At 41.8% G+C, this 14381-nt stretch overlaps 1 protein-coding gene across 1 annotated transcript in view; it reads right to left on the bottom strand.

Annotated features, from left to right (window-relative positions):
- Nucleotides 1–5979: 5979 nt before the first annotated feature.
- SNCG (synuclein gamma) overlaps nt 5980–14381 on the bottom strand; it is a 52821-nt gene continuing 44419 nt past the window's right edge. The window contains exons 4-5 of the mRNA XM_032780678.2: nt 7006–7092; nt 5980–6415 (exon numbers count right to left, since the gene is read on the bottom strand). Coding sequence (XP_032636569.1) covers nt 6377–6415; nt 7006–7092 — 126 coding nt within the window. The 3' untranslated portion in view covers nt 5980–6376. The remainder of the gene's footprint in view (nt 6416–7005; nt 7093–14381) is intronic.

Genomic DNA, 14381 nt, shown 5'->3' on the forward strand with positions numbered 1-14381 from the left:
TTTTTAGTTTTTTTCTTATATAGGCTCCTATTCCCCCCACCCCTGTCCCGATTTTTCACACTTGCTGTCTGGTCACTCTAGGTGGGGGTAATTGGTACCTATAAAGAGAGAGATAGGGCTGGGGAGCCAACATGAAGCATCAACTGCATTGCATTAGACTGTCATTAACAAATGTGTTTGCCCAAAAATGCTTGCTACACAAATCCGAATCAATTCAATATTTTTTTTAAAAAAATCAATATCTTAGCTAAAAACAGAAAATTAAGTTTGTTAATTATTTGTGATAAGTTTGGTATGGGAAGGGAAAATGGCCAGTTCATCACAGAAACAAAAATGTTGACCTGATTTCCTATAGCCCCGTTACTGCTACATATAGACGCCCTCCAACAACTGCTAAATAGAGCCCTCCCAACACAATATGCTCATCTCCCTACTAACGTATAGAGCAGGTCAGCAGGTGCACACGAGCTGGTTTTTGGTGCAGCAGCGGTGGGCTGAGCGATTCAGCCCGCCACTGCTCTGGGGTTCCGGCTGCTGCCCCCTTGCCTCCTGGGATCCCGCCACCGGCCCCACCAGCAGCCACTGCTGGCCTAGGGACCCCAAGGAATCCCAGGCCGGCAAGGGCTGAAGCAGCTGCGCGCTGATACCCTGGCTGACCACTCAACCCACTAGTTAGGCCTGGGCTCCAATTCACTTCAGCTGATAGGTGCTGAGCAGAACTAAATTCAATGAAATATGGAAACAGACAACTAATGACAACAGCAAGAACCTAGAGCGTGGTCCCCAACCTTTTTGTCTGGCGGCGCGCAGATGAAGGACTGTGGGGTAGACTAGAATCCACCGAATTGCCAAGCAAAAATTGCACTGCGATTGCCTCTCTGGATGACACGGCTGATGGCCGGCAACGGCCATCCAGAGGCGTTGCTAGCAAAATGCTCGCCGAATTTCTATGGCATTAGCTGGCAGACGCTCGGCCGCCCGCCAGTAAAACGCGGAATGCACTGAGAGGCCCCAGAGGCCCATGGCACCCCGAGCACCCAGTTGGGACCCTGACCTAGAGAGCCTCCTGAAAACCATGGCGATCGATTTTGAAGTAACATATTAAACTGTATGGAAGAATGTAGTGCTGTCATCAATGGTGCCACATTCAAAAATCGGTGATGGATAATGTACAGTTTAGCTCATCACCAGCACACTGTTAGCACAATATATCCTAAGGACATTGGCCACCGATGCCTAATGCTGACAATCCTATAACACTAGCATCCAAAAAAGAATGAGTTCTCAAAACAAAGCTCATTAAAAAACATACTCCCGCTCTACAAGAGTCAGGAAACACTGATGGTCATTGCATCCTTTCAATATCAATACCAAGACATCACTTTGTCTTTGTCATACAATGACATTATTACTGATTTTGCAGCCAAACAAGCCAGAAAGATTGCTTTTAATTAAAAACAAATCCTTGTTTCAATACCTCTTCATATAAATTTCCAATAAAATGTTGACAAAATAAAAAAATTATATTATTTGCATCATTCTGTCAAATCAGAATTTTGTCTATAGTGCTATCTCTTTAGTGCTACCTCTTTAGTGCTAGTCCATCAGCATTACAGTGTACTTAATTAAGTTAATCTGGTTTTAATAACATGCATGTGGCAAGTTTTCCAATAGTGTAAGCTTATGTTTGTGTTGCTAATAGCAAGATAGGCACAGGGGCACCAGCTTAATAATCCCGCCTAGGGCACCATAAATTGTAAGGACGGCCCTGCCAGTGGGGATCACTGTCCAAGCACTATTTCAGTCCCACATTTTTGGGTGGACCTCCCGCAATGGGAGCAGCACAGCACTCCCTGTGTCTGACTCACACACATGCACGCATACACGCACACCCCTACCTCCTGGTGGTGGGAGGGGAACAGAGGAAAGGACAAAATAAGTAAGAGAGGAAGAGAAAGGAGGGATGGATGGAGAAAAGGGTAAAACAAAAAGGACATAGCCTAATGTCCCCAGTGATTTTAAGGGACAAAATCCTAGGTGAGGAATAAAATTCTGCCACCTTAAGCTAGTGTATTCCATGCCTAGAATTCAGCTGTCACCAGATGAATCAGACTGAAGAGGTTCCAGACCTCTTGGAGGCGTTTACCTTCTAAACAAGGACGTCTGTTTTCGAGTAAAATCAGTAAAAGGGAAGGAGAAAACTCGAGAGAGGTTCCTCTTAATGCTCAAATATGTGAACCCCAATACTCTCTCAGTCCTCAAAGAGAGACCTCGAGAAGGAGACTTGCTGAAGCAAAGCCACAGGGTTTCCCTGGCCCTGTGCCCATGTCCTGCCTGGCTGATGTCAGCATCCCTCTGTGAGTTCACCACCTTTGACCCATAGGCTGAGATCCTGCAAAAGGCCTTTGTGATATCACTGCCACACCCACCCCTCCTCTGCAGTGCCAGACACTTTGGAGGTTTGAGCTACTCCTGTGGATGACCCCACTCAATGAGTGTTCATTCTAGGAAGCAAGCGAGCTAGACAGTAAAACATCAGAGGCTGCTCCCAGTGCTACACTCAGCTTTTCAGAAATTAGTAGACTTTATGACCAGAAGAGACCATTAGAGCATCTAATCTGACCCCCTGCATATCACAGGCCTCCTGTATTCCACAGTAGCTACTTTTTGGGCAAACACATTCCAGTAAGGCATCCAGTCTTCACTAAATGACATCAAGAGATGGAGACTCCACCACTTCACTTGGTAGCTTGTTCCTATGGTGAATCATCTCTTTTGTGCCTTATTTGTCATATGAATTTGTCTCTTTTCACCTTCCAGCCATTGGGTCTTGTTATGCCTTTCTCTGCTAGATTAAAGAGCTCTTTAATACCCAGTATTTCCTCTCCATTAAGGCACTTCAACATTTCAATGAAGTCACCTTTCACTCGACTTTTGATAAGCTAAACAGGTTGAGGTCTTTCAATAACTCACTAGAAGGCATTTTTCTCTAGCCCTCAGAACATCTGGCAGCTCTTTGCTGCCCCAGCTCCAATTTCTCAACATCTTTTTCAAATGAGGACACCAAAACTGGATGCAGTATTCCAATATCAGTCTCACTGATACTGTGTCACCTCCCTATCCTACTCATGGCTCTGCTCAGACCTCGATGGCTTTAGCCCTGTTCACCAGAGCATCACACTGGGAGCTCATGTTGAGTGTCTTCTCAACTGTGGCCCCTAAATCCTTTTCAGAGTCACTGCTTTCCTGGATACACTTCTCCATTCTGTAGGTGTGGCCGACATGCCTTGTTGCTAGCTATAGGACCTTGCATTTGGCTCTGGTCAAACTTGTTTTCTTTGAATGGGCCCATCTTGCCGAATGAGCCAGATTGCTCTGTATCACTGCCCTCTCCTCATCAGTAATTACCATTCTGCCAGTATTTTGTCACCCAGTGATTGTATGTTTTCTCCCAATTCATTGATAAAAAATATTTTTAAAAAATTAATCCTTGAGAGCTTCTTCAGACCCTTAGTACCCAGGACCTGCTCCCCACAGCACAGTGAGAAAAGGCCATCCAGCCTTTCTGGTACATAAGAGATAAGCACAGAACAACACACCTTTACGAGCTGTGTTGTCTATAGGCTCTGAACAACATGTGGGGGGCCAGCAGCTTACAAATGCACTACAGACTTGTAGTATAGACAGGTCCCAACTGTGTCTTGGTTTCCTACCCTGTAAAATGGGGAAAACAAACAAAACCTTGATTAGCTCTATTTGATAGTTGGGGAAACTGAGGCACCCAGCAGTGCAGTGCCTCGCTCATGGTTCCAAAGTCAGGAATAGAATATGGCAGGTCTTCTGAGAGTCAGTCCTGGGACCTAGTCCCAGTAATCCTGGCCTCGCTGCTCTATTTAGTCACAGCCTCCATGTCTTTTCCTCCATGTCCCTTAACCCCACGTCACTGCAGAAGAAAGATTTTCTGTTAGCAAGCTGACTCTAATACATGTGGATGTCATTCCAAAAGATGTGCTCTGGCTCAATCACATCTTATGGCTGGCTGGCTGAAGGAACCACTTGGTGACATTCTAGGGCCTGAGTTATACAGGAGGTGTGATTAGATGCACATAATGGTCCTTTCTGACCTTAACATCTATCAATCGCCACATTTTCTGCTGCTGGGAAGATAACTCTGGATCAATTTTCTCTCATTCACTTTCAGTTGGAATAATTTAAATCCAGGCCAAAGGATTTCCTCCTCCATTGTGCCTTCGGCACCTTTGAGAGAATTTGCTATTCAATGACTGGCTTTCTGTTGTAACACATACTTGCCTATGTGTTCTCATTACACTGGTAGTTCTCCTTAAGGCATTTATGATGCGCCTCTGACATCAGGATGATTCAGTTTACAATAATCCTGTCTGTTTATGACAACAGCAGAGCAGTTTTTAATCCACTGGGTTGGTGGATATCAGTTACTTAATTTTATTCTATCTGTCCATTATATAAACACAAACCTATTAGATCAAGCGAAATTTTTCAGGTTATGTTGGTGATGGAATAAATAACACAGGGCTTGAATACAGAAATAGGACCAACATGCTTTTTGCTAGTTCTGTCTGAACCCTCTCTCCTCCAGTTGGTCTTACATGGAGCTCTAGCAAGGGTATATTCACAAGGGAAAATCTCCACCTAGCTGCATCATTAACCATAAGGAAGAGGTTGAGCCATTCTTCATTAATTTAGCAACTGCTCTGGGGTAATATTAGGCCATTACAGTCTTTGTGGCTAATGAGGGTGGTGATAGATGGCAACTATACTTCAGCCACAAAGAAGGGCTAGACCAGAATGACTCCAAAGACTCCGTTATTGGTTCAAAAACAAAACAAAAACAAAAAACAACCAAACAGGACAAATGCAGAGCTGTGCTATTAATTAGTACCAGCTCAAAAAGAGCCTGTAGGCTATGTGGAGTAAATAGCTCACATTTCCAGAGTTAGCATGTATTCCAGCAGAAATCAAGTATCCAAATATTATTTGACTGGCTGCATGGAGGTATTACATCTATAAAAGAATGCCTACTGCATCCATGTGCCGTGCTTACCTGTAGTTACTTTTATGTTATATTTTGTGGTTATCAGGGGGAGTTGCAGAAACATTTACCCTCTCTGAGCATTTCAGACCCCATGTTACTGACCACCTTTCTAAAGTGCTTTGAGATATACAGATGAAAAACTCTAGCTAAGAGACAGATATTATTATTAATGATTTATGTATTATTCTGGAAGTAAACACCTTTGACATTTTCAACACTCCTCATCCTCTATTCCCAGAAGAATATCTCCCTGAACATTTCAGACCACACTGAGCCACATATCAAGGTGTGATTCCTGCTGAGGATTTCAAGTGCTCTTCTCCTTTCCCGTTTGAAGGGATTTTCCCCTTAATGATTTCAGTCCTCGCCAGGGACAGCTCTAGACATTTCATCGCCCCAAGCACGGCATCATGCTGCAGGGGGTGCTCTGCCGCTCGCCGGTCCCGTGGCTCCGATGGACCTCCCACAGGCATGCCTGCGGAGGGTCCGCTGGTCCCGCAGCTTCGCAGGGCTCCGCCTGCGGGAGGTCCACTGAAGCCGTGGGACCAGCGGACCCTCCGCAGGCATGCTGCTGAAGGCACCCTGCCTGCCGCCCTTCCGGCAACCAGCAGAGCACCCCCCGCGGCATGCCGCCCCAAGCACGCGCTTAGTGTGCTAGGGCCTGGAGCCACCCCGGTCCTCGCACCCTTGCCCAGTAAGGGGTACTTCTAAGGATTTCAGACCCTCCCCCCTCATTTCATTGGTGACGTGGAGCAGACTACTGGATTATTTCTCCTTTTGACAGTTAATTCTTAGAGCACCAAAGTGCGCACTTCTGGAAATGTTTTCAGCTTTGAAACTCAGCTCAAGACCATTAATGCTTAAAACAACTTTTACATATAAAAGAGACTGATAAGACAAAGGAAAAAGTAGTTCAAACACTTTTATTTTGTAGTTTAAAAAAAAAAATCATTGTCATCATACCTAGGGATTCCAAGTGCTGATGCAAATGGAGATAAGACATTGACCAGTGATTTTAACCGCAATATGTCATTTGCTAACAAACCAGACAGTCAGAACACTCAAAGATGGGAAGGTAAAAAGCCACAAAGGAGCTAGAGATGCTTAGAGAGAGACAGACGGTAGTGAACAGTTGCCATATACATAGAATCAAGAGTCTGACATACATATATTGTACGATATGTTAGCGAGGCAAGTGAAAGGCTGTAGCGCTGAAAGTAGTTAGTCTATGGGAAGGATGATTTCCCTACTATGGTGTCTACTAACATTTCAGTGTGTACTCCTGGAATTTTCATGTTCACACTAATTGTCCTGAAATTGATTAACTGGCTTATTTTCACCCTGCAAGAGAAGCAAGACAAGAAAATGGAGTAATATTTCAAACAGAATGTTTATAATAGGAAAACACAGATTACCAAGGTTGATCGTCACAGTAAAAATAGGCCATAAGAAGATAGGGACTATAGGTGATACAGAAGGTTAGTGAGTTATCCTTTCCCCTTTGAGAATCATACACATTCCTAGTCTAGCTCACGTTCCTAGTGAAATTTAGTTTGGTGATTCTTAGCCTAATCTCCATTTAAGTTGGTCATAAAACCATAGAATCCTGCAGCATTGAGTCAGAGAGACCCAGGACTAGCATGTAAGTCCTTTGTGCAGCAGCACTGAGGTGCACTGATAGAATGGTGGGTGTGGGGAAGATCCAGAAATATAACTCCTAGGGTGGTGCAGGTAAGGTTAAAGGTGCATTAGAAGACTTTTTTAAGGAGGCTTGCACATCACTTGCTTACCTATGCTTAGTTAAAGACTACGTTAGTCTTTCATTTTCATGAGAACAAAAAGGTACACAAAATGTACATATGATAGATCGTGAGAAAAACCCTGGACCAGCTAAGGATTCTAGGGTTAGCTGGTTTGAGTCTGGACTTTACCTCTCTACTGGCTTTTATGGCTTCTGCTGGGAGCTCTTCTTCTGCAGCAGCTGGTTCTGTAGGGTGCTCTGGGTGAGATAACTCATCCTGCAGGATATACACAATACATTTACCCTTGTTGCAGCATGATGTATCAGCCACTTAATTTTAAAGAGGTTACTCAAACAGACTTTGCAAAATGGAGTCAAATATTTCATATGTGGAGAAAATAACAGGTTTGCCCTATGGCATATACAGCTCTGATTCAGTTTTCTGTATTTGCACCTTGAAGTATATAAAGTCTGTGCCTGCTGGAGAGCAGGGCTGTGAAAGGATTTGAACTGGAAGTTCTTACAGAATGAGACACACCCTACTTTCTCCTTCTTGGAGACTTCGTCCTTTTTTATTAAGTAGTTTTCTTTAATCTAAAATGGAACATTGGCTCTTTGAACATTGGAAACATAGCAGGTACAGATGAATTTCATTTTCACTTGCAGGAAGGTAGATTCTACATTGATTTTCCCCAGATTATCTATCTCACACTAGCCACTCATTCCATAGGGAGGATAATGTTCATCTGATAGCTCCCAAAATGCTCAAGTGGCTTCATATGAAGAAATTCACATCTATGTATCTATTTGACAAAGGATTAAATATTATAAATTCTTATTTTGCTGCCAGAATCCATTTCAAAGTTGGTGCAAGGCTTCATTGAAGAAATGGAAAATCAAGCTATATATTTGTTATGAGGCTCACTCCTCCTTTATGCTCATCCTTTTTGTGGGTAGCATTCTCCCTGCAGTGTGTGATTAGCACCTATTTATGGAGGTGGGAAGTAAAGGAATATGTCACACACTGAACCCAATCAGGAAGCACTTAAGGAACAATGCATCTTGGAATGCTCCAATCCACATAAGATGTCTTCCTGGAACCATTCAAGATACCACGTGGGCAATGGCTTCTGCCTGTAAAAACTGTGAGTCATGCATGGATATGTGACTTGTCCAGGTGACTTCAGAACTCCATCTTGGAGCTGGACTTTGCATAGGAAAGAGGAGGGGGTCTCCATCCACAAGAGAAAGTCTATTTAAGCCCATGGGAGATCCCTCCATTTTGCCTTCAGCTGGCTAAAGAAAGAGCCTCTCCACCCCCAAAGATATCTCAAAGAAGCTGGAACAGAGGACAATACCTACAGGGGGTGTGAGTGATTGCTAGACCTAGAATAGCAGGAGACTAGTCTGTAAAAGGAAGCTTACTAGATCTGGTGAGGTGTTATTTGTATTAAGTTTCTTAGACATAGACTTGTGTGTTCTATTTTATTTTACTTAGTAATTCACTTTGTTCTGTCTGTTACTACTTGGAACCACTTAAATCCTACTTTCTATATTTAATAAAATCACTTTTTACTTAGAAATTAATCCAGAGTATGTATTAATACTTGGGGAGGGGGGATTTCTCTATCAGTGTTATAGAGGGTGAACAATTTATAAGTTTACCCTATATAATCTTTATACAGGGTAAAACGGATTTATTTGGGTTTAGACCCTATTGGGAGTTGGGCATCTGAATGTTATAGATAAGAACACTTCTGTTAGCTGCTTTCAATTAAGTCTGCAGCTTTGGGGCAAGTAATTCAAACCGTGGTTCTGTGTTGGAGCAGACTGGCATGTCTGGCTCAGCAAGACAGGGTGCTGGGGTCCCAAGCTGGTAGGGAAAGCAGGAGCAGAGGTAGTCTTGGCACATCAGGTGTCAGCTCCCAAGGGGGGGTTCTGTGATCTAACCCATCACAGATCTGACCCTTAGTATTTGTAAAGTGTCAGATAGAGGCCAAACTTATGATCCCAACCTTGCAATTGGATGCACACAGACAGATCTGGGATCTGTGTTTGTAAAGCAACTGACATGTGTTTGGCACCATATAAAAAAATAAACATCAGTGCATTTTATAACTGCTGGGAGAGATAGCTCAGTGGTTAGAGCACTGGCCTGCTAAACCCAGGGTTGTGAGCTCAGTCCTTGAGGGGGCCATTTAGGGAACTGGGGTAAAAATCTGTCTGGGGATTGGTCCTGCTGTGAGCAGCAAGTTGGACTAGATGACCTCCTGAGGTCCCTTCCAACCCTGATATTCTATGTACAAAAAGTATAAATAGCCTGAAACTGTATTTTCAAAGTGTTTCATACTATTTTAAAACTGTTTAGGACCAGTATTTTCTTTTCTTTCTTGCCTATTTTTTTAGTTGTATCATGTGCCTTGCTTAATTCATACAGATTGTTACTTTTTGTTACACCAAATCAGTTGCAATAGGTTCAGCAGTAGTCCAGGCTCTCCATGTGTGGCTTTCAATGGGTTAATAGAATCCATGCTGATTAGTGGAGGTGAAATAAGGGCTCTGGAGACAGCCTGGGAGTTAAACCTAGTGCCTAGTATCAGACAGAAACAAAGGGGCCATTTGTGTTAGTGTGTGAACAAGCAGAAAGGGCAACTTACTGCAGTCAGAAACCATTTAGCTAAGACTCCATTAAAGAATAATGTAACTGCCTCATCAATCTGTTTTTAGAAAGGACAGGAAACAAGTGTCTTGAGAATTTTTCTAAAACAACATGGCAGGAACCAACACAATTACAGGATGAAGAAGTATCAGGTTGCGTTAAGGTTTTCACCTCACTATCGTTCTCCCACTTACTTCCCTTCAGTTTGCCTGTCCAGGATAGAGAATATTGGAGGAGACAGGGCTGCCAGATTGCAGACTGCATTTGTTGGCTGGGAGTTAAGGCTGCTAGCTGATAAACCTAATTTAAGGCTCTTTTTAAAGTCGGCAATGTGCTTACAGAACAAAGAGCTACCAACTGGTGGGTACCAATCCCAGCTGTACCACACACTTGCTGTGTGACGTTGGGCAAGATGTGTAGGGTAAAATCCTGCCTCTATTAAAGTCAATGAGAATTTTGCCATTGATTTCAATGCAGCCAGGATTTCACACTGTGTTAAATGGGGGTAATAATATATCCCTACTGCACAAAAGTGTTACAATGATTAATTAGCTAATGTTTGTACAGCACATTATACCTTAAATGGAAAGCAGAGGGCATTTTTAATGTATTTTAAATTGTCATATTCTTTGTACTTATATGCAACTTTCATCTAAGGATTTCAAAGCCCTTTATAAATATTAACAAAATAAATCTCACTCCAGTGACCTAAGAAATGGGAAAATTGAGGCACACAGACTTGTGCGAAGTCATTGAGCAAGTCTGTGTCTGACCTGGGAAAGGAACCAAGATCTCCCAACTCTTAGTCCTTAGCTTTTTGGTCATAAGACTGTCCTTTTCCCTCATACAATATGGCTGTTATATATATTCCCTCATACAATATGGGCATTTTACTGTTGTATTCTCTCTCAAGAGAGTGAGAGAGAGGATCTCCCAGAGAACAGGCATAACTGAATGAAGGCTTTGCAGCTCTAGATTGGTTTCAATACCCTCAATAGGCCTTTCACCTCTACATTTCTGGCTCCCAGACAATGCAGCTCCAATGGAGTCAAGATGCAGAGATTTTCCCTGCTGGCTCTGGGGCCTCTCAAAAAGAGGGATTCCACAACATGGAGGAGACACCACAGAAAAATTAATGAAACCTGTGTGTCTTTTAGGCATATTCCCAATGGGATGTTTAAAGGGAGAATGTACATCTCTTGCCTCTTTCAGACCTTGCCTAAGGGCATACAAAAAATGTTGAAACAATTAATTTCCTGTTGTCAATATCATTTACATTTCATTTTGACTGGTAAGCGACAGATTTTCTCATGCATTACCAAGAGGTTTTTCCATTAATTGCATCATCAATTTGGCTCAACTGGCAAATAATAAAGTCCAAAGATTTTCTCTTTGTTTCCCTGTTTCTCAAGAGAAGTAAAAGAACGCTTACATTCAGTTTTAATGGAGCGTGTCTCTTCCATTTTAAAATTTGACATTTGTATACATGGCATTTATTTTACAGGTGAGTTTAATGTTATTTATTTTGTGTTTAGAACTTTATGTAGAAGAGTTCTTTGAGTAGGGCTTGTGCCATTGAGTGGTGGGATCTGTGCTGGGCTACAGGTTATAAGTAAAGTAATAAAGGCACAAAAGGTTCATGCTACCTTTTAATGGCTTTGAGTGGTAGATGGAACACTTGCTGGCTTTTAAAGCAATTATCTTTGGTCAATTAACTTCAACTAGGGAGTTTTTTAACTCCTTGGACCCCATAGCTGGTGTAATTCAGGGGACATGGATTATCAGATAGTACCTACTGAATATCCTTAAAATCTCAGTGTATATTCAAGCATTGGGGCATACCCATGTCATTTTGATATTTGTATGTCAAATGTCCTTTGGACAGCAAAGGGGCGAAAGTCTCCATTGTATGATTCAGATACAAAAAGAATTTCCTGCTGTCTTTATGGTTCATTTCACTATGTGCTCAATCCTGAGAGGTGCTGAGCATTTGAAATCCCTCTGAAATGGAACTCTGCCTGAGAAGGTGACTAAGTCTTAAAATTTATACCTTTATTTTAAATGACCATTTAGACACCTCTTTTCTGACATCAAAATTTGCCCTAAATTCTCCTCTGGCTAGAGAGCACTCATACAAAATGGAATTTTGTTGGAATTGGAGAAAATTTGGGTTTTTAATGCAAAACTAGTTAAAAAATTTTAAATGGTGACACTGTCCCCTCCATAAAACCAGACACCTTCATGAGCCTTAATAATAATTGATGATACATTGCTTTCTGTAGCTGGAGAGGCAGCAAATTCAGTGGAAAGCAGGATTGTTTTGTTTTGTTTTGATTTAAAGCTGTGAACCTGAAGAGGTACATTGGTGACCTGGTCTGCGGCAAGTTTAATAAATAATAAGAGTACCCCAACTTGCAGGGGGTATGGAAAGACAAAGCCCACAATGGAGTTAATGTCTTCAGGTTCTGAAGCACAGGTAATACTTCTTGGAGATAACTCCAAACCACTCTCCTGGAAGAGAATGGCTCCTTTCATGATGTTAGAGCTTAGATATGTTGGTAAATTCTGCAGATTTACTCAATTGGAATGGTTCAGGCTGAATGCACCCTAAATGATGCAGACATTTCTGACTAAAAGAGCAATCAGCACCAGAAATGAGCAGAAAACACCTGCATACAGCACACAGATTACAGTGCATGGCTTTTCTAGCTTTTAATATGCAATTTACTTTTATAGGGCTAACTCTTGATGTGCTTACTCAGTTTTCACTCACTCCACAGCCAGACAAACTCCCATTGGCTTCAGTGGGACTGCTCTTATGAATAAGGACTGCTAAATGGGTTCCTACGATGCAATCTTTTCTCATGTGATTTCTCAGAGTATTACTATTTAACATGCAAAATTAAGGTTTCACCAGAAACACTCACTCAGCCATATTGCTCATCCTGTACATCTTATGCTGTTTATGGTATGATCGACATTAATTTATTAAACCAGTCATCTAATAAGAAAGAGATATAGAAAATACTACATATGTGCAATCTCTCCCAGTTAAAGTTTATTTTACTTTTAGTACGATCTTCATTTTCCACGCTATATTGAGAAATAGCATGAGATAAGTCCTTAGACTATCATGAAGCATATATACAAAGGCAAAGCAGTCTAGTTGTGTATTCAGTCTAATTGTGATGTACTTGAATTCCATGTCCTGCCCCCATAACACGCCCTTGATGCAGACAGCAGTTCCACCCCATCAGAGGCCTTTTATAGATTCTTACATGCTTTTGTGATGGTTGAATTTCACCCTAACTGAATATACTTAACGAACAGATATTTGGTCAAATTCTGCTCTTAATTCTCCCAGTGCAACCCCATTAATAACAATGAGAGTTGTTTTAGAGAGCAGATTTTGGCCCATTTTTGTGAAGTATTTGATTCTCCTCCCTATTCATTTTCAAAATGTGTAATCTTTAAGAAAGGAAATGCCTAATGTATCAGCACAGTACAGATGTGTTAGATCAAACAGATAAAATAATTATGGGATCCAACATTAAGTTAAATGCACAGAGTGGTTGCAAATAATTGAAAATTACCAGAATAATTTGTGAAATGACATAAAAGAGGAACAAGACCATTTTAAAATCACAGAGCCATGAACTGACAACCAGACATATTACACCTGACAAGAAAAATGGATGAAAGGGGGAGAGGAGAACAACAGTAGTGAAATATTATCTACTGGGAAATTCTTCCAACCCCTGAGGGACATTTAGCAAGAATGTATGTGTGTAGGTATACTTGCTTGCTTTTGATCACATGAGTATCTGCAATGCAGCAAGCTTTGTGCAGAGTCATGCTGATGAAAAGTTCAGCTCTGCTGTCAGACAAGGATACTTAGTGGAGGTCAATGTTCTAAAAAAACACTGAAATCTACCCAAGAGAGTGATGAGGAATGTACAATATTGATAGGCCTCATTCACAAAACCTTTGCATTAAACATGACCTGCACACCAAAAATAATGCTTTTTTTTAACTTTGTATTTAGAAAAGCTTCTGAAAAATACAGAAAAGTAAGAGATTTATTGACCCTTTGTGGTAATCTAGCCGTCCAGTCCCAGACCTGGACTTTAGTGTCCACCAATCTGGTCCTGTCCCAAACCTGGACTTTTGCGTCCAAAGTTTGGGGGCTTACCTGAAACTCCCCCAAGCTCACTACCAGCTTGGATATTCTCGCTGCCACCAGATCAGGAATTAATCTATGGGGCCTGATCCCCACAATGCAAAATACCCACAGCTGGGCTCTGCCACCCCCCTTGCTCCAGGAATGAGTGGAAAACTGTAACCACCAGAGAACAGAGAGAATTCTTCGTCTCTTTTCCCCGTAGTCTGCTCTTTCCCTGGACCCAATAGGAAAATAGCCACAGCCTGGCTTTCCCTTTGCCTCCCTAGGAAAGACTTTCACAGGTTTTTAAAAAAGAAACTTTATAGAAAAAGAAAGAAATATATAACAATCATCTTTGCATTAAGAAACTCAATACAGGCTCTTGCTTATAAGAAAATATAAAGAAACAGTCTGATTTAAAAGATAGCCAATTAACCAGCACAAACAAAATTACATACAGGTTAATACACCCCAAAGACCATCATAGCTGAATTACTTTTGCGTGTTCCTGGGTACTTACAGATGTTTAGAAGAAGTATTAGGAGAGAATTTGAAAAGATGTTTCCTCATAGCTAAGAAAACACACAAGACCCCGAGTATACAAATTCCCGCCCCTGACTTTAAACAATCCAGTTCTCTGATTGGTCCTCTCGGTCAGGTGTTCGGTTACCCTTTTCAGGTAAAAGAAACTTAACCTTACCTTACCTACCCATTTATGACACCTTACTTAGTGGAGGCTAAGCTA

The sequence above is a fragment of the Chelonoidis abingdonii genome, chromosome 15, assembly GCF_003597395.2.
Source record: "Chelonoidis abingdonii isolate Lonesome George chromosome 15, CheloAbing_2.0, whole genome shotgun sequence".
NCBI classification, from domain to species: Eukaryota; Metazoa; Chordata; order Testudines; family Testudinidae; genus Chelonoidis; species Chelonoidis abingdonii.